Source organism: Perissodus microlepis, chromosome 17, assembly GCF_051167445.1.
Source record: "Perissodus microlepis isolate ML-2025 ecotype Zambia chromosome 17, ASM5116744v1, whole genome shotgun sequence".
Taxonomy (NCBI): domain Eukaryota; kingdom Metazoa; phylum Chordata; class Actinopteri; order Cichliformes; family Cichlidae; genus Perissodus; species Perissodus microlepis.
Window position 1 is genome coordinate 10691938 of NC_140477.1, and position 19996 is coordinate 10711933.

At 41.0% G+C, this 19996-nt stretch overlaps 1 protein-coding gene across 4 annotated transcripts; it reads right to left on the reverse strand.

Annotated features, from left to right (window-relative positions):
• Nucleotides 1–1367: 1367 nt before the first annotated feature.
• On the reverse strand, nt 1368–19173 carry nrf1 (nuclear respiratory factor 1). 4 transcript variants are annotated; one of them, XM_084910253.1, is made up of 12 exons: nt 19060–19173; nt 17087–17198; nt 16801–16945; nt 16137–16251; nt 15876–16002; nt 15312–15452; nt 11373–11531; nt 10190–10405; nt 9996–10079; nt 8570–8727; nt 6735–6856; nt 1368–2523 (listed from the first exon to the last, which is right to left on the reverse strand). In XM_084910253.1, exons 2-12 carry the CDS (start codon nt 17153–17155, stop codon nt 2363–2365), a joined length of 1497 nt encoding a protein of 498 aa, XP_084766379.1. In that variant the 5' UTR covers nt 17156–17198; nt 19060–19173; the 3' UTR covers nt 1368–2362. The 4 variants fall into 4 exon arrangements, with proteins under 4 accessions (XP_084766379.1, XP_084766375.1, XP_084766378.1 ...); XM_084910249.1 differs by having other exon boundaries at nt 9981–10079; XM_084910252.1 differs by lacking the exon at nt 19060–19173 and adding an exon at nt 18297–19035 and having other exon boundaries at nt 9981–10079.
• Nucleotides 19174–19996: the final 823 nt, after the last annotated feature.

The following is a 19996-nucleotide window of genomic DNA, read 5'->3' on the forward strand; positions in this document are numbered from 1 at the left end:
TATATGATGCAGTGGGTAAAATTGGTGACAGCTATCCTGAGGCTTTTATCTTGTGCTATTTTGTTACTACTTTGATCACAAATTTAAAAAGATGAAATGCACTTTATGGATGTATACTGCAGAGTGATCAAGAAATAAAGAAGGGAGAGACTTAGCGAGAAAGAAAGCATGCTAATAAAACCTCTAATCTGCAGTGACAGTTTGCATACATGTCACGCAGTGTATGACTGCACCATTATATAGAGACTTACATGGAAAATTACCATTTCTCTTGCCCACACAGACGCACACAATACACTTGACCTTATTAAGGGGTCCAATCGAAAAATCCCAGAAGGGAGTATACAGTTTAAAAAAAGAAGAAGAAAAATAAGGTCTTTTTCATCTGTGAATGCAACCTGGTTCGGCTTTAATCTGGAGGAAGAGTGGGATATACACTGACGCCTGATAGATTAAGGCCCGAATGCTTCTCTCTCTGTTCTGCTCTGCAACAGAAGGGCCCTGCTCACAAATCCCAGGCTTTAAAGCAGAGGTTTCGGGCAGCTTATGATGTAATCAAGGCCCATGTCTGTCACGGGAAAGGTGGGGGGTGCTATAGAGGAGAGTGTGGAGGTTATTGGGCTTTCTGGCAAGTGCACCATTACGGGTAAATGGTGTAGAAATGTGCTATTTCTCAGATAAAGGTAGAAGGAATGAGGCTGTAAGGTCATCGTAAATCTTTAAAAGTCTGTCCTAAACAAATTATATGCTGAATATGATCATTTTCAAATCCATGTTTTTTTTCCCGTGTGATTCACAGAAATATCTTGGTGTTTTAGTGCCTCTATTTTAAGGCCACCTTCCCTTTAAGCCAACTCTTTTCTGATTCTGTCTCTGGCATACAGATAACTTGGAAAGCAAGTGGGTGGAGCTATGTCTGAGATTGCCATATTAGGGATATGATCTCTCACTGATATACAAAGGCAAAAGTGAGCATCGTAACACTGAAAAGCACATTTAACTTTGGCTTTACATGTATTATTAGTCATTTTTTATGGCTATCTTCAGAATTTGAAGTATAAACTATACTGAATCAAATGAATGGCTTGTTATCAGACCTTTACCAAACTTGATGGCATGCTGAAGAGGCGATACAACCATTTGATTCAGCTGTGTTGGAGCAAGGATGCATCTAAAAGCTGCAGGACAGCAGCTGTCGAGGACTGGAGTTGGACACCCCTGCTGTAGGATATCACAAAAACAACCTGCAGATGCCAAAAAGGTTTTATAGAGCTGACTTTTCACATGTATGTTTGATGTTAATACGACAAAATCCACTAATTGTTAGGCTTTTGGATCAAGAGTATAATAATACCCGAGAAACTGGATAAATGGTGAACAGCAGCCATTTTATTGGACTTCATTTTTTTCCAAATACACATTTTGGTGAAAGTCACACCAACTGTTACACCTTCATCAAACAGAGTTGATTCTCGGCAAGCATGGTTTTTTTCGTGTGGCAAATCCTTTTGTGGATCACAAATAGTGCAGCTTCTGTCCAAGTATGATCAGCTTCCTGTGACATACAAAGTGATGGAGACCACCGAGTCCTGCATGACATACAAAGGAGTTCATGTTGCAAATAACACGGTTGCCTCCTTGAATCCATGCACTAGGAAAAAAAATAATTAAAATAAATTTGGTGGACAAAAAGACTGCGTCAGTAAGTCCTCTCCGCCATTCAGCAGTTAAAAAAAAAAGTTATCCTGAGTCTTTGCAAAATTTTGGCATGTACTTGGATTACAGTAGAACAAAAAAAAGGGGGGGAAAAAAAACCAACAGGGCAAGACTTTCTGGGAGTGTCTGCATCTCAGATGCTGTGTTGTACAGTGAGAGAGTTAGTGAGTTGAGGTGGGAACAGCAATTGTGAATATGGCGAAACACAGGAGTGACTTTCCGACTATGGCACTGAATTCGTCATCCTAATAACAAACAGTTGAGCATGGACAATATAGTGAAAAATCCCAAACAAAGACAAGAGACACACTCAGTGAAACGGGTGGCTTTCCTCCCGAGCTTTTTGGTTCATCTTTGTTTTAAGCAAAGGTTAATTGTAAAGAAATAAATACTAAATACTCAACTTCACAGAGCTAAAAAAAACCCCCCAAAAAAACCAACCAAAAAAAACAACGCTAAATGGGAAAAATACACCAACAAACGCAATCTCTTTACATAGTAAACACAATGCATTGATAACACACTTCCCCTGCAGATGCACATTTAAAAATATATTTGACATTTTACACAGCATGATGTCTCGGAAAACAGAACAGATAAACAAATCTCCTAGGTGGCCAATCAGTGCTTTCTGCTCCTTCCAAGGTCACTGCTCCAGGGTTACGACCTCCACTGCCTGGCCGTCCAGTGTAACAGTGTTATCTATGCGTGTAGCGACAGGCGCCATTGCAACCTGGACGGGCCGGTTACCCTGGGCAAGGCTGGTGACTACCGTCTGGTACATGCTGACTGGAATTTGGACCAAACCTAAAGGAAAGAAGAGGACAAGTTGGACTTAAACATACAGCACCAGCATCACTAATACATTTTTTATTAGTTTAAACTGAGTACTTAGGTCACAGGTATGTTAATATTACAGGGAAATCATTCACAGGTGGACACAAGTACCTTTTTTAAATGAACCTATTAGACATTTGAAGATCTTATACTCCTCACTGGTTACCCAATTCTATTGGCTCATTTAGATGCTGGTTAATTTAGAGCGGGTTGTCTAGTATTCATTAGGTTGGTGATTCAATACCCAGCTCCTGCACCTGTATGCTGAAGTGTCCATGGGCAAGATGTTGAACCCAAAGTACCCTCCATGCATTTCCATCTAGGTTCGCAGACATGAATTAGTGTTAAAAATGTGTTTGTGAATGCAGATTGCATTGTTAGATTGCTGTGAAGTTGGGGATTTTAACATGGGAGTCTCTAAGGGACTGACTCTGTTTGAGATGCCCCAAAGTGGTCATTTTTCTGGATCCACAGTTTATTTGGTTTTGTTTTTCAACCCCACAGGTTGTCACACTTAAAAAAAAAAATCAGCTCTTCTGCTAAGAAATTCTGCTTTTACATTCTCTTGCTAGAGGAAATCCTGTTGACGGATTTTATGTTTTACACGGGCCTTTGTGAACCCATTAACTCAAGGTAGTTGTTGGTGACAGGAGGCAGACATGTTACAGAGAAGGCATTTCTGAACAATGACCCAATTGAACATCCTCGGCTTACTTCCCCCATTCCCAGCTCCGTTTGTGCGTCTCTGCCTGCAGGGATTACTGCTGCAGTCACGTGGTGCTCTGCCCCACCCTGCAAGCTGTCACAGTGTCACAGGCAGGCAAGAAGGTCAGCATAGGGGATGGCAGTGGCTCATGCCCACTCCCATTACTGCAAGCTTAGATGCTGGATGTTACAGGCAACCACTCCACATTACAAATGAATCACTTAAAACACATAACCCAGATGAAACAAGGGTGGATATAATTGTAACTGAGAATAAATAACATTTTGAACAAAAAAAGAAAACAATTCATTCAATAATAAAAATGGAACTCTGCTGAAAGGTAAGGTCGTAATTGTTGGTCCTCTTTGTGGCCTCTTGCTCACCCTTCTTGACACTTATTTGTGACAGTGTTAAGCTGTGCTAACAGTTATTATGAAGGAAACCTTATAGGGAGCGTGGCTTTGGCCTGGCACAGCAACATAGACCTGGGATGAAGTGCAATCTGTAATTGAAGTGCCACTCAAACATTGTTACTTGGAGATGAAGGGTCATGCCTTGTATAGCTGTGTTTATAAATGTGTCTTTGTCAGTGTAGGGTTACTACACAAGCCAATCAGCAGTGTAACCTGGCTGGTGCACTTCAAACACCAGTCTTCTCTGCTGTGTAGCACTACAGTGATTAGCGAAGGTCAATAGTTGCGAGAAGGGCTGGATTTGGCAGCTCCGTTAGATGTTTGAGTGAGCTATTACAGCCAAATGGCTCTTCGTGGTTTAGGAAGCAACATGCCAAATAAATAAATAAATAAATAAATAAATCACAAAGCCTGCAGATGTTAGATTTGAATAAGGTGAATCCCCATTATAGGATATGAATGCAGACGTAGCACCTATTTTTGCATTTGCTCAATGTTTTAACAGGAAACTGATGTTATTTGGTTTTCTAAAATAGTTTGGCTACATGAGGTAATGGATACAATCGTTTTGTAGTCAACAGCCTGGCAATTGTTATAGACTTTTAACCGTTATGCAAAGATTTAAAAAAAAAAAAAATGAATGCAAACACACCATGTTTCCCAGCTTTGCCTGCTACAGAACCATTGGTTTCTAAAACTCCCACTAACACTGATTCGTACTGTGATTTAAACAGAAATTCCATGGGCACACACACACACATACATATATCTATATAAATATAGCAACAGAGCTTGGGGGTGTCTGCTGACAGCTGGTCAAGTGATTAGACTATGGACTGATAATGGAGTGGATCAAAGCTCTTAAGGAGGGCACAAGAGGGACCTCTTCATGCCCCTGGACTAGTGTACATTGTGTGTTGGTGCATGTTTGTGTGTGTGTAATATGTGTATTGTACTGATCAGATGACATAATAAGTAAAAGATTGACAGCTTGCAGGCTACAAAAGGTTTCCCAATTCAATATCCCGATTCGTTTAAATTAACCAGTGAATCAAATTGTTCAACAATAATAAACACTCAGGATGCAGCTTTGGCAAAATGTTATTGCTTATGAAACATTAGCCTCATGTTTAGCCTTGAGGCTACTGACGGAACATATCCACGAAATTGTTGTCAGTGCTATTGAGCAAAGAGGGAAAGCTGTCAGTGCAAACTAGCCTAGTCCCAGCAGACACACGGCAATAGCAGCGTTTGCACTGTGCATTTACGGAGGGTGAACCTCTAATAACGTGTCATTAAAAGACGGGACAAGATGCACACATAAATACACACCATCTGTCACATCAGCACAGAGCAGATTACAATGTGGGGGCTCAGAGGCCTCACAGTTGTTCTACGGGTGGGAAGCTTACACTTAGTAAGGCTAATTAGAAAGGCCATTGGCTGGGGAGCGCACACAAACACCAATGGGTAAAATGTAATTGCACACATTTACTGATTAATTTTTTTATTCTATTGTAAAGTACACATAGAACACATATTTTAGAAAAATATTCCTCATTCCTTACCGTTTGTCCATGAAAGTCTACCAAGAGAATTTTTTTAATGTCAAAACTTGCCATTTCATTAGGCACACCTGTTCCAATTCAATTTAGATTCGATTCAATTTTATCTTATTAATTTTAATATAGTGCCAAATCACAACAACAGTCACCTCAAGGTGCTGTTCCACTGGTCAAAAACACTAATATCTAATCAGCCAATTATATGGTAAATGGACTGATTCTTATATAGCGCTTTTCTACTCTCCCAGAGTACTTAAAGCGCTGTATACAACATGCCTCATTCACCCATTCACACCCACTCACACAAACACTTCTAAACTAAAGTGCAAATTAATCAACATTCACACTCATTCACACTCCGATGAACGCATCAGAGGGCAACTTGGGGTTAGTATCTTGCCCAAGGATATTTGGCATGCAGACTGGGGAAGCCAAGGATCGAACCTTCCGATCAGTACCTGATCCGCTCTACCACCTGAGCCACAGCCAACCGTGGCAAGCAACTCAATGTAATCAGGCATGTAAACATGGTCAAGATTACTTGCTAAAGTTGAAATTTAGCATAAGAATGAGAAAGAAAGTGACTTTGAGTGTCGTAAGGCTGTGGGTGTCATATTTGCTGCTGATCTACTGGGATTTTCCCACACAACCATCTCTATAACGAGCAAGCAGCAGTTCTGAGTTACAATACTTTTTTGATGCCAGAGGTCAGAAGAGAAAGACAGATTACTTCAAGGTGACAGGAAAGCAGCAGTGAGTCAAATAACCACTCGCTGCAACCAAGGTATGCAGAAGAGCATCTTTGATTGCACAACATGTGGTCTACAGCAGCAGACGATCACATTTGGTGCCACTTATGCCGGCTAAAAACAGGAAACTAATTCGCACGGACTCACCAAAACACAAGAAGATTGGAAAAATAGTTCAGGCTGCTGGTGGTTCGTAAAGGTGTAGGTGATATTTTATTGGTAGTCTCGGGCCACTCATTACCAACTCAGCATCATTTAAACACTGCATGACCACAGTGTGACTATCTTCTGATAAATGAAAGAATCTCTGTATGTGTGCGTCTGTTTTGCACTTTTCGTGACAACCATTAATCAGACCTACTTTAAACTTGATGGTTGGACTGCAGGGCACCTGAGGAAGTATACTGGCAAGGCTGGAGTCATTCCAGAGAGCGGTAATCTAATCTTTGGGGTCCTCGTAAATAATATAGATAAATTGATTTATGTGGTCGCCAGTATAGATAACATAGTTTATATATAAACCACCACTGTTTGATTGTTTGATAATGTTACTAATGTACCTGTGATTGCAGGCAATGCAGTAGTGAGGTAATAACTATGACTTTTCAGACCTTCATTGTCTTTACAGTTCAATGCTGCATACCAAAAAAACACTTGACTTTTTTTATAATTATGTAATTGCTGTAATTTGAGGTGTATTTTATTTTAAGTTGCTTAAGTGTTTGCTGTGTTGCTGATAATTGGGTACCTGTGGCATCTTGAACCCCTGCCAGCGCCCCAACAGCAGCTGCTGTCTCTGCCAGGACAATTTGACCTCCGCCTTGTAGTGTGGCTTCTGCCAGCGTCGCTACAGCGTGAGCTGCTGCCTCACTGTAACACACAAACACAAGTGCACTATATGTAAAAAAAAACATATTTCTGTACATTTCAAATTAAAACACACACAAACAAGAAATTAGGCTTGAAGATGCAATCTCCTGGTACAAAGCCCAAAAGCTCTCTCACGCAGAGTCTGCTCAGAGAGCCAAGGGTTATTAGAGAGATGTGGGGTGAAGACGCAGGAATACATGAGCTATAAGAGGCTTTTCTAGTCTGGACTTACAGAGAATCGGTCACATCACTCCAAAGGACAGGTGCTATGGGTCTAACAAAGCAGTTTTATATACTGGATCTATGCAGCAGAATTACTACTAGCTTATTAGCACAACAGTTTCGCAGCTTTATGATAATCAGGCTTGAGGCAGAAATGTAGAGAGACAGAAAGAAAGGAAGAGGAGATGCGAGAGCTGAGACAACAGATTCTTGATGATGCAATCAAGCGTACCAGAAACGACACCGTTTTTTTGTGTGTTGTTTCATTGTTTAATATGTGAATTTAGATTGGATGTTTAAGCTTGCTGGAGGTTTTGACCATGGCTAATAAATGTTGCATCTCAGGTAATATTTAATCGCACAGAAAGAAAACAGTGAGGATAAGAGGCTCTGCACCTCATCTGTAGCTGGAAAACAGACACAAAATGTTCCAGAGACGGCAGAGTGGAGAGCCCAGAGTAGCTCAGCTCAGGTAAACAGCAGGAAGGGAGGGGAAATGAGAAGGAGGGGGTCTCAGGTGGGTGCAGGTAACAAGCCCCAGTGGGACATACCCATACACATCTGAAATGATTGCCAGGACAGGACTGCAGTGAAAAAAAATTCTAACATGGCAGTATCTAGGTGACTGACTTCAGAAACAAACTGCTGAAAAAAAAATGTAATTCAGGAAGTGGGTAACCAAGGGTTAGCTTCTTTTAACTGCGACCGAAGCCTACAACAAACTATTAACCTGCTTCTGTTGTGATCCTACAGGAACTTTAATTTGTGACTATAATAGGACTGAAAACATTTTTTTCTTTTTCTAATACAGCAGCCTAAATGAAGTAGAGATGTAATGCTGTATATTTATACTCACAACATCTCAAATGCAGCTATTTTAATCTGCTCTTACCTGCATATCAGCAGGTAAGAGCTGTTAGAACGTGAAATATGTGCCTAACAACTGGTTTAATGGTTCTACACCGTGCATGCTGCTGGCATAAAAGGGTACAAGCTAATTATTTAGATGCTGAAACAGGACAAACAGTATCTACAGGGAATCCAGTAACCTGCTCTGACACATTTGTCCCATTTTCATCCAGCTGCTTGTAGCTGCCTGTGCATTTATGACATTTTTTTATACTTGTCAGTGTTTTTTTTCTTAGTGAAATTAAAACTTGACATGATAATAACATTTTTTTTTTGTTTAAAAGGTTGTGGTATTTTCTGGTGACAGCACCAAAACTTTCTTCTCTGTTAACACATTTGTAGGCTTAGGCTTAACAACATAGGGATGTTAGCTACTATTACAACAGACTATTTTGTAATTTTTTTTTTACCTTTTTAAAAGTTGTCTTGAGCAAAGTTTCTCCAGATCTAAGTTTGCATTTTTTAGTCCTGTCCTTGTACCGGGACCATTTACACTGCGTGCACTCCCTTATAATAGCTTAGAGACCTATTATAACATCTCAGGAAATCACATAACATAATATTCAGCTCTGTCAGAATCACCTGTTCAGTGCCATTGTAACAGTGGCTCCGGGCTGAATCTCTTGGCTAGCAGCGACAGCAGCTTCAGCTAGGGATGCCACTGCCTGCGTGGCCTCTGAAGCTTGAGTCGTTTGGATTGTCATCTCCCCGCCCTGCAGGGTGGCCCAGCTTGGTTCCACCTGGAGGAAAAACAAAGTATATACTTAAGTTTACATACACTTATCAGGGGCATGAATGTCATGGTAATTTTAGGCTTCTTCTTCGAGCTGTTCTTTTACTAGGATTAAACGATTGTATAGCAAACATATTTTACATTTTCTCTGTTCCACACAGGGTCAAAATTATACACACAGGCCAAAATATGAACATACGCTCACAACACACTAACAGGATTTGTTGAAGGTTCAACAATGTGTTTTAACTTGACGAGGCCAATTAATTCTTGCTAGTGTTCATTATTTAACTACAGCTGGTAGGAATGACCAATACTCAGAACAATGGGAAAGTCCAAGTAACTCAGTGAAAATCTTAAAAAGGAAAATTGTAGATTTCCACAAATTGGGAAGATCTCTTGGAGCCATTTCTAAATAACTAAAAATTTCATCAGTTCAAATGGTTTTATGCAAGAACAAGTTTTTCCGATTTTCACCCCTTTGCCAACTTGGAAGAACACCCAAACTGTCCCCCCGATGAGAGGTAATTGTTTGGGATATTCAGAAAGAACCCAGGAACCACCAACGGTCAAGCCTGCCATGAGCTGGAAACTGCTGGAAACTGCTGGAACATCAGCGTCACTGTCAAGCATGATGGTGGTAGCATCATGCGCTAGTGCTATTTGGTAATCAGTGGTACTTGTACATTACACAATGTGGATCGAATAAATAAGACTACCTCCAAGTTCTTTAAATTGGAACAGTTCAAACTTCGACACAGTTGGGTTTTCTAACAGGGCAATGATATATCAAAACTAATTTTAGTACGCAGAAAACAGGCTGACGACATAAAGCTTTTGTAATGGCCCAACCTCAACCCTACTGAAAGCTTTTGGACCACTAACCAATTTAAATGAATAAGAAGAGTGTTAAATATCCAGCCACGTCTAATGCCAGAAGCTTGCAATGGTGAGCAAAATGGTCTGGTCAAGGTGCAATATGCTAAGCTACCAAATATTAGTGGGATATATATGTAATATATATGAGCCTGCATGTATACATTTGGCCCTGTGTGGATTTACACTTCTGAAGTGTAGATGAACATTAGCAATGAGGTAATGAGACTGAGCAACTATTGCTGGTATTAGTTTTGATTTTGTGGTATTAAATAGAGTGCATTTTTAAGAGGCTATGTGTGCAGTAAATAACTTAATGTGTTTCAGTATGGTTTTTGATAAAAGAACGATTTCTAGGCACGTTTGAACGCATGTGGGTGTTACCTCTCCCTCAGTTACCGTTGAGTAGTTAACTTGTGCCACTGTCACACCAGGCAGCTCCGAGGCATCCGCAAGAGTGGCAACTGTGTGTCCTGTACCGACCTGAAAACAATACATTTCCACCAAGTGCATTAGGCTCTGTAAAAAAAACAACAAGAGGGGCAAAAACTCCCACTCAGGAGTATAAAAGCCATGCAGTGAATAAAACGCACCTGGATAAGCGAGACTGTTCCATCTGGATTGTTGATGGTCTGTACCACGGTTTGTGAGGGCACAAGGTGAGCGATACTTTGTGCAGTTGTCAGGTGGTGCTGGGTGGTGGTTGCCGTGGTTACCTGCTGGTCTTCAAAAGCATATAACAGATCCTCACGGCCATGCTGCTTATAGCAGTTCTTCACTATGGTTCGCAACGCCTGCGTCCAAGACACCTGAGGAAGTACAGACACAATTTAATGTCTGCAAAAATTCTTAAGACTGATGACTCTAAGGCATGGTACATCTCTTAATATAATCAGATGATAAATATGAATTATGTACAATGGGATTAAATTAAACCGTAATAATGAATAGACATGCGCCTGTTTCCTTTGCTCTAAAGCTATCTCAGAAGATACACAGAAAACACAAAATAAATGACAGAAAAGGTGTTAACAGCTGTGCTGGTTCTACTAAAAGTGCATAGACTTGGCTTACCAGCACCTCTAAAGCCTGTTCTTCTCATGCTATATTAAGAGGAAAAAATAATGAGCTTCAAAGGTGTGCATTAGCTGTAGCTTCATATTTAAAGTGTTGATTCATGAGTTGTAGCAATTTTCCTTGAGGTCTGCAAAACAATTTACTACTAAAATTCTGCTGTATGTATGCTAATAAAACAAGCTTACTGTATCTTTTACTCCTTCATATGGTATCTTTGCGTCTTTCTCTAGTATGTTACATCATATCACACCAATCTATCTTAAAGCGACTTGTGTCACTAAGGGAGCAATGATCCAAATCCTAAAGTTGTCTAGGATGGCTTAGTAGTTAGAACTACTGTTCTAAGTTAACCAAATATGGGCATTTCCCAAAATGCCATCAACTATGTCTTTAAGGACTGTTATCACTGTCACTGAATTACACGTGGGAGGTGACTCTTGCAAAGGCAAGAGCTCTGGATCTTTAGACACCACCAAACAGAACTAGCTAATGTAACAGAACAGGATTAAAACACTGTGTAAAAAGAACCTTTCTCATGGGTGTACAATACAACATCTGTTTAGTTTGTTGTCACTTTTGGATCTATAAAAATCTTTTGTTGTTGAGTGATCTGTACTCACAAGCTACATTCATTTTGTGCACTTACAACCTTGTACTCTTTCCCAGCAAAATATCACGTTATACTAGTGTTTGTCTTACTCTCTGTTTCTGCTCCTCCGTGCGCACATCACTGCGAACATTGGCCCAGGGGATGTCGTCGGGCCACCACACTGGCTTGCAGCTCTCTTTACCCCAGCCAGGCTTCCCTCTGCCTGTTGAGTACTTCAACATCTCTGGGATAAATGCTCGCAGCTGTGCCTAAAGGAAAATATAAGAGGAAAAAAAATGCATGGAAAAAACAGATGATATAGACAGAAAAATAATGTGCAAAGCTGCAGGGCATACACGCCCTTGAGCAGGCTGCGAGAGGAGTGCATTAGGTACCTGCAGCGTGTGCTGAGGTGGTCAAGGCCTGAAAATAGAAACAGACCTTCTAAAAGGAGAACAATGGGGTCAGGTTTACTAACAGACCAATCTATGGCTATGGCTCCAGCCTGACGTATCAGACAGACACTGTGAGCACATCAGAGGTGATCCAACAGACAGCCTGTTCCAACAAAGGCTCCAGGACACTGAGCAGAGGTATTAACAAGGACGAGACAGTCAGTATTTTTAAAAATTAAAATCGACTGTCAAACAAGGGCAATGCATTAAGTCTGTGCTAATAGGTGCACTGTACAGACTTATTTCTTTATTGTCAACAGACTCTATCAAGACGGTATCAAGATGGGGTGGCTGTAGCTCAGGAGGTAGAGCAGGTCACCTACTGATCAGAAGGTTAGTGGTGCAATCCCTGGCTCCTCCAGTTTGTATGCCAAGGATCCTTGGGCAAGATACTAACCCCAAGTTGCTCTCCGATGCATCCATCAGAGTTTGAATGTTTGTTAGGACGCACTAAAACCTTAGAAGAAACGTGAATGTGGCATGTTGTATAGATGTATAGATGTAAGAATCAGTCCATTTATCAAGTGCTTGTCCACCGTTTTGGAATATCTTACAATGAAGTAAAAAGTGCTGATTTTGCAGGTGACCAGCTGGTGAAAATGTTGTTGCGCTAAAAGCTAAAAATCCAAGCTTTATGGTGCATCTAGTTTCTAAACTTGAATAACAGCTGCCTGACAAGGTGAAAAAGCGAGCGGATGACGTTCTTAATCTCATCTGATTTGCTTGTTATCGATCGTCTGTATGCATACTTCATGTGCAGTAGTGAGTGGCACGCATACGCACTGCCCATCATGTCGACAGAGCCCGAGCAGGCGCGCGCTTACACTCACTGACATGCCGAGGTGGGGGTTTAGTGCCAGTGTCCTCGGCGTCCCGGTAATATGCAAGCATCACCGGGGGATTATATTGCACAATGAGGCACTGCAGCGTCCGCCTGCCTTGACATCACAAGCTAAATTTGGTTCCGGGAGAAATAAATCCCTCCCTCCTCCCCGTTAGGCCCCCCTTTTCTAACTCACAGTCACACAGCTCCTCAGTGCATCACGCAAACAGATATGAGAAAATGGATCTTGATAGAAAATGGAGTGTCGGTGCTTCGCACCAGCTTTCGAACAACAAACCCTCCACGTAATGGAGCTCCACCAGAGCCAACACTAGCTCAGCAACCTGCATTAACATGCGAAAAAGCCTTGTAGCAAAAATGATTCTCCCATTTACACCTGCGATGATGTGGACGTATGTGGATGTATGTGTGCAAGGCCAGATGGCCAAATTACAGTGGCTAGCGAGTTAAGTGGCATGTTGCCCTCGCACCCACCACCCCACCCCAATCCTAATCCTCCAAGCAGTGGTCCAATCAGGTTTCAGGAAGGCTGTTATGTTGCCGGGTTCCTGAACCTAACAAGGCAAGGGGGTAATTATGAGCTCAAGCTAGTCGTGGGATCACCTGCTACAGATGCTCCATATATCTGACAGACTAGGGCCTCTGCTTAACCTCATTTGGGATTTCTTCAGCTGTATAAAATTCTACTGCAGATATCCTTTTAGAAGACATGTTTCTGATACGAACTGGGTGTCTCTTCTAAATTAGCTTCCTCTCATCTCATTCCTTGGCCAAGGTTTACTAGCTTTTCCCAGAAGGACTAAACAACTTCCTGTTTCCAACGCGCAGCACACACATATCTGCAAAAACACCCACCCCCACACCTTTCCACCCGGCTTGTCGAAATTGAGTGAGGCAACAGGTTACTCGCGATAATCTCATCCTACTACTTCCAGAAAAACAAGCTCCAACTAACACCTGGCCTCCAAGGATTCAGCTGGCACTGGGATTGGCTAACGCGCGCCGAGGGTTGTGGATCGTCTCTGAGGGCCACTGTCATGCTGCCTACTGTGACGATGATCTAGAGAATGCGTCAGCAGCACTGGGACGGCAGAGTAAACAAGCCATGCTCCCCTGGGCTGAAAAGAAAATTCAGGCCTGCGAGTGGTACTAACGCTACGATGAACGGCCTACAATGGCTGCTCTGCTTATCAAAGAGAAGGATTAGCTTTTTCTCAGATTAGAGTTTATTTTAATGGTGCTGCTGCTCTTCAGGATGAGAATAAATGCATGACTGCTGAATAGATTAATCAAAAACATCAAAAATGAGCTAGTGGACAACACACCTACAAATAAGCATTCGACCTTGCTACATGTAGTTAGCTAAGCTCTTCCTCTCACTAGTTATAAGACATAGTTTAAACTTTCTGGTTTGTTAGCGGCTGGTGCCCTCTGCTGGGAGTAGTGTGTGTGTATTAGTGAATTTGTACAAAGGAAAAAGAGAGTAAACCTTAGCACTTCTAGAAAATAGAGAGAAGGCCTTATTTAGATTTCTGCGGGGAAACTTTGTAGAGCCTACAGCATACATGTAAGTGGCTGAGGTTGTTGCTGGCATTTAAGCTTGTTCTGATGTATTATGTTTTCATTACTTTGTGATTGTGTCCTAGTATTTTTGTTTCTTTTTGTTGTGGTCAGTCAGTTTTGTTTCATTTTGTTTTGTTTTGGCGGGAGGGGGGGGGGGGTTACATGGATGCAGACTTAAACTTAGAAAAACACATTAAGACAATAACAAAATCAGCTTACTATCACCTCAAGAATATTTCAAGGATAAAAGATCTGATGTCTCAACAGGACCTGGAAAAACTAGTCCCTGCATTCATCTTTAGTAGGCTTGATTACTGTAACAGCATCTTTACAGGTCTACCTAAAAAAATCAGTCAGACAACTACAGCTCATTCAGAACTCTGCTGCTCGAGTCCTCACTAAGACCAAAAAAGTGGACCACATCAGTCCAGCTCTGAGGTCTTTACACTGGCTGCCTGTCCGTCAGAGGATAGACTTTAAAGTTCTGATGCTGGTCTATAAAGCTCTGAATGGTTTAGGACCAAAATACATCAGTGACCTCCTGACCCAGTATGAACCTTCCAAATCCCTCAGGTCATCTGGATCCGGTCTTTTATCAGTTCCCAGAGTCAGAACCAGACACGGAGAAGCTGCATTCAGCTTTTATGCTCCATATATCTGGAACAAACTCCCAGAAAGCCTCAGATCAGCTGAAACACTCAGTTTATTTAAATCCAGGTTGAAGACTCGCTTATTCTCAGCTGCATTTAAATAAAGCACCAAATCCGCACTTAAGCTTAAATTTCAAAACTCACATTTTAACTACTGATTTTATCTACTGTTCTGATTTTATCTGTTTTGATTTTATATACTGTTTTGTTTGTTTGTTTGTTTGCTTGTTTTAATCAATTTTAAATCATGCTTTTTATTTGTTTTTGTTTCTAATGTCTCTGTAAAGCACTTTGAATCACCTTGTTGTTGAATTGTGCTATACAAATAAACTTGCCTTGCCTTACATCCCTGCACGTAAAGTTGATAGTTTCAGCAATCAGCCTCCAGGAATTTGCTGACAATTCCTATATTGATTTTATTGTCCCTTAAATTGACATGATGATTGTTATTCTCTCACTGATAAATTCAAGTTTGCAGTTAAGACGTAGCTACGGCGTAGATTCCCCACTAAAGAATTAATCCGCAGTAAGCCTTACCTGGGTCATCTTATCCACAGAGACGGGGATGCCATCAATTGTGAGCGGGGGCAGCTCTGAGGCGAGTTCTCCACCTGCAGGGGCATGTTCAGCCAGGGCGTTCTCCAGGTCCTCCAACAACATGCTCTTATACTTTCTTACCTAGTATCCATGAAAGATACATCACAGTGTGTCAGCCTGAGCTTTTAAGAGTGATAGCAGGTTTAAATAAATCACTGAAGAAAACATTTGCTAGTAGATACCTGGACAAAGATAAGTAACTACATGCCTTTTTTTGGTTATGTTATTAAGACAAAATCAATATGGCCTTTAATAAATTATTATTAGCTATAAAATTATGAGTATTTTTAATACATAAATAGTTTTTAGGAAGAAAGATGTAAAGCAGATTCAGTTTATCTAACATGCAGTGTATACTTATGACAAGGGAAACACTGCATACACGTGAATGACTGAGAGGGCTTCATTGAAATAATTGAAGGAGAATACTGAGGTTTGGTGTGATGGCAAGTTTCACTGTGTTACAAACTAATGCTTTCTACCTGCTCTATTTATAAGACTTACCACATTCTCCAGAGGAGCAGCACCAAACACCTTGAACACAGGGTTGGGTTTGGAGGGGGAGATGCACAACACTATGGCTTGTTGGCCCACTCTAGTGGTGTACTCATCCAACGTGGCTCGCAGTTTCCTGTTAACAAACACCATCCTTTACTTCTGTGTTCAGATTAAAAGCTACAAAGCACAACAACAATTCTACCCTAGGAGCTGAGCGAGGGATATTTTGGTCACCGTAGCTGCTGACAGAAAAGCTATTAGATCCACCTGAGCAGACGAGTCTGCTGTCTCTTGCGGATGGAAGGGTTGGATTCAAAGATATGAGGCCTTTTTCTTTTCTTCCCAGTTGCTACAGCAGCAGCAGCTGCCATACCCACTGGCCCTGAAAGAAAGAGGAGGAGGAGAGATTTTACCAAAGGTAAAAAGAGACAAAGTATTTTCCTTCTCTGATTTGAGAAAGCCCATGTGGTTGTTACTGTTTATTGTTCTTTCTCTTTTTTTAATATAAAATATGTTTTTAAAAAGACCTGAAATAGCATTTCACCGATTTAATTTCAAATCATGTCAACTTTAAGGGATAAAGATGGAAAAAAAATAAACATGGCAGAGGCTTGACAAAGGCAACACTGCCTACACAACTAATCCACTGGCGCCACCTGTTGCTCAATTGAAAGCATTTTGCTTAAATTATGGCGTTATGGGATTTACCAGGCTTGTATAATTAATCATAGCTGCTAAGAACAATAAAAAAATAAACAAAAAAATGGTCTGTTGTAAGGAGTTGACCGTCTAATTTGCCACAAACTTTGCAACCTTAATAACAATTATCAACATAAGTCTACAGGTCGTGAAGCACTTCTGCTTGTAACTTTGATCAGACCCAACTAACACACTCTGACCACTCTGGAAACAGCACAGAGTTTAGACTCACCTGCAGCAGCCAGGTGAGCTGTGACCTCATCAGTGCCAGCCGAGTTGAGGATGTCTGTGTCATCATAAGGATCGTCATCTGGCGAGGAGGTCGAGTCTTCCTCAGCGCTCATCATGGATGTGTCAGTCAAGGTGGTCACATGTACCTATACACGAATCAATGAATGAATGAACCTGGGACTCGCACTTTAGTGGGGCGTTAAGATTTCTGATCTTTAACAAGATGAGTGATTAATATCAGTAAATTTGTTTCTAATTTACACCATTTATTATGTTTGTAAATGCACCTGCTGGCTGACAGCGCTAGCCTCAATGGTGGTCATGTGCTCTGTCTGGTGAACGGAGTGCTCATCCATTATCAGCCAGCTGGTCTACACAGCTAGGTCCACAGTACAGTTACTGAGGAAAGAAAGAGGGAAGTGATCAAAGCACATCAAATTTAACGAATACTGATATGTTATCTTAACAAGACAATATGCTGATATTTATTTATACACTTAAATGAATTCATATGCACCAAGAATTTGGAAGTGTTACGATATTTCAGACAAAACTGTGACCATGCACAGCTGCCACTGTCATTTATTTTTACAGGGAGAGCTGTCTGATGAAGATGCTGTGGTGTCTTTGTGTTTGTGCTTAGTGCACCACTGCCACTCTGCCTCCAGAGGACGTCATACTGCATTAATAGGGAATTTCATTTGGAAGAGTATTGTCTGAAAAGAACGTTTCATTTTTTTCACTCTTGTCTGACTGTACCACTTTCACTCTGCCCATAGAGGGCACTTATGTTAGGTGTTACAGGTGATGAATTTGGAAGATGTGCATTCCACCCAGTAATACAGGGGTGTCAAACTCAAATACACAGTGGGCCAAAATTCAAAACTGGAACAAAGTTGCGGGCTAACGTTAATATTTATTGAAATATATTTATTCCTCCAGATATAAGAATGAATCTTTTCTTATGGACTCAAAACACGTTTTGCTGAAAAACTGAATATGGAACAAGCAAAGCTTAATACTAAACAATATATATATTAGCTGTATAATACCAGTAGGCCAGCTCTAATAGTAATTTGGTATGGCTTCGCGGGCCAAATGTAATTAGGCTGGGGGCCAAATTTGGCCCGCGGGCCAGAGTTTGACACCTATGCAGTAATAGATAGCTTAGCACAACTTAGATACAAATCACAATTTAATGTCCAACTAAAGGGTCTTTAAAATTGTTGTCACAGTATGGGAAACTCCATATTAATTTGGAAAACTGTATATGTGAGTATGTGGAGTTACACTGTAGTGTGGCTGAGGAAAAATAAACATATATTGCACACTAACACACACACAAATGCTTATGTTCACTCCAAATCAATCAACTTACAGCGGTTAAAAGGTTTATGAATAAATGAAAGGAGACAGTTTCATGTAGATAACCTGCTTCATTGATACAGTGCAAAGATAATTTATAGAATAGTTTTATAATCATGTATCTGCACACACTGTTTTAACTTTTACAGTGGCCTACAAGAACGTCAATACTGGCCCCCCACCAAAATAAAAAAATAAAATAAATAAATAAAACTGAAATTCAGGTCATTCATTTCAGTCTAATATATTTATTGCCAGCTGCAGTACATGAAGTCTAGACACTGAGGAGATCAGTGATGCACGAAACGCACAACTCCACAAGAATGTGTATGTGTAACCAATTTAGTGACCTGCAACCAGCTTAATTTTGCACAGGACCGGATAAAGAATTGATCGTGCCAGACAGTAATGTACAGTTAGCCGGATCTGCCGGTCTACTGTCAACGACTGCTTCACTGAGCTAAGCTAGCAATGCCCTACATTCAGCTAATTAGCTGCCTAGCTAACCATTTGGCGGTATAAAGCCGGTCGTCTAAAATAACACGAATTCTGCCAACAATTTTCCACGTTCAGACACTAAACAGAACGATTACAGGGCGCAATGAAAGCCATCGTAATGTAGCAGCTAGCACGAAACCCGCGCAAAAAAATCACACAAAAACATAGCGCCATAACAGGCCCGGGCCTGTGGGCTCATCCTCAGCTATTCTTCTCTCTCCGAGGTTGAAGTCGATACGCGCCTAGATCACGATTCCCCCCAAAAACAGATTTAAAATACAATCCGACTCCAGTCAACATCTAAACAATCTGCATCGTTCACCCCAACGCTGCCGGGTTCGATGATGCGGCTGCGCCGGGGCTGAAATAGATGGAGATTGCGCGGTAGGGCACTAACCTCAGAGCGGCTGCGCTACTTCGGGCCTGCGCCGTACAGCGGGGATGGAGCCGAGCTTTAATGGAGGACAGAGGGGAGCCAGCACCAAACACAACTAACAGACCGCACACAACAGTGAGCTGCACTAGTGATGCTTTCAAGTGCCTGCCGCGCAACCGTAACAGTAATACACAAGAACTGAAACTACAATAACAAACGTGCACATAAATACTTTGTAGACATTGTTTCATTGTTTTCTTTAAACTGATTCTAGTTAACAACTCGTTGACGATGTGTCAACATGACATAAATATTAAACATACCTTCACTTTTTATTAAGTCAGTTTTTAAATTCTCGATTTTTTTTAATGAACCCCTACAAAACTGTTGAAAATAAATACGTACTATATTCAGAGCCTTTATTATGTTTTTTGGAGAGGGAAAAGTAATTAAAAATGAATGAGGGCATGGAAATATGAAACATAAAGTTTATCTTAGTAAATAAAAGATCAAACTAAGTAGTTTTTGCTGATTTTCCACGTTTAGAAAACCTGGACGTCACTAAATGTCCAGTTTAATATAACACGGACCTTTTTTTCATTGCGATTAAGCCCATAGCTTACGATTCTGCAATGAAAACTAACTTTTCCTGTACTCATTGAACGCCACATAAGACCTGTCGAACCACGCCCCTTTCTATTCAACGGCGGCAGGCGCCAGAAGATGGTCGTTATTCAAAAGTGGTCTAATCCGGTTTGGCAACAAACAAACACGAAACCACAAAAAATTACAGTATCTTTATTTTGTGTTAATAAAAGCTAGTCATCTACTCAGACCCCATCATTACCAAGTAAAAAAAACCAACCCACCCAAACAAACAGAATCCCCCCCAACAACAATAGGCTAGACCAAACCAAGATTTCCAATTTACTGTAATTAGCAACTCCTGTGGTCCTGT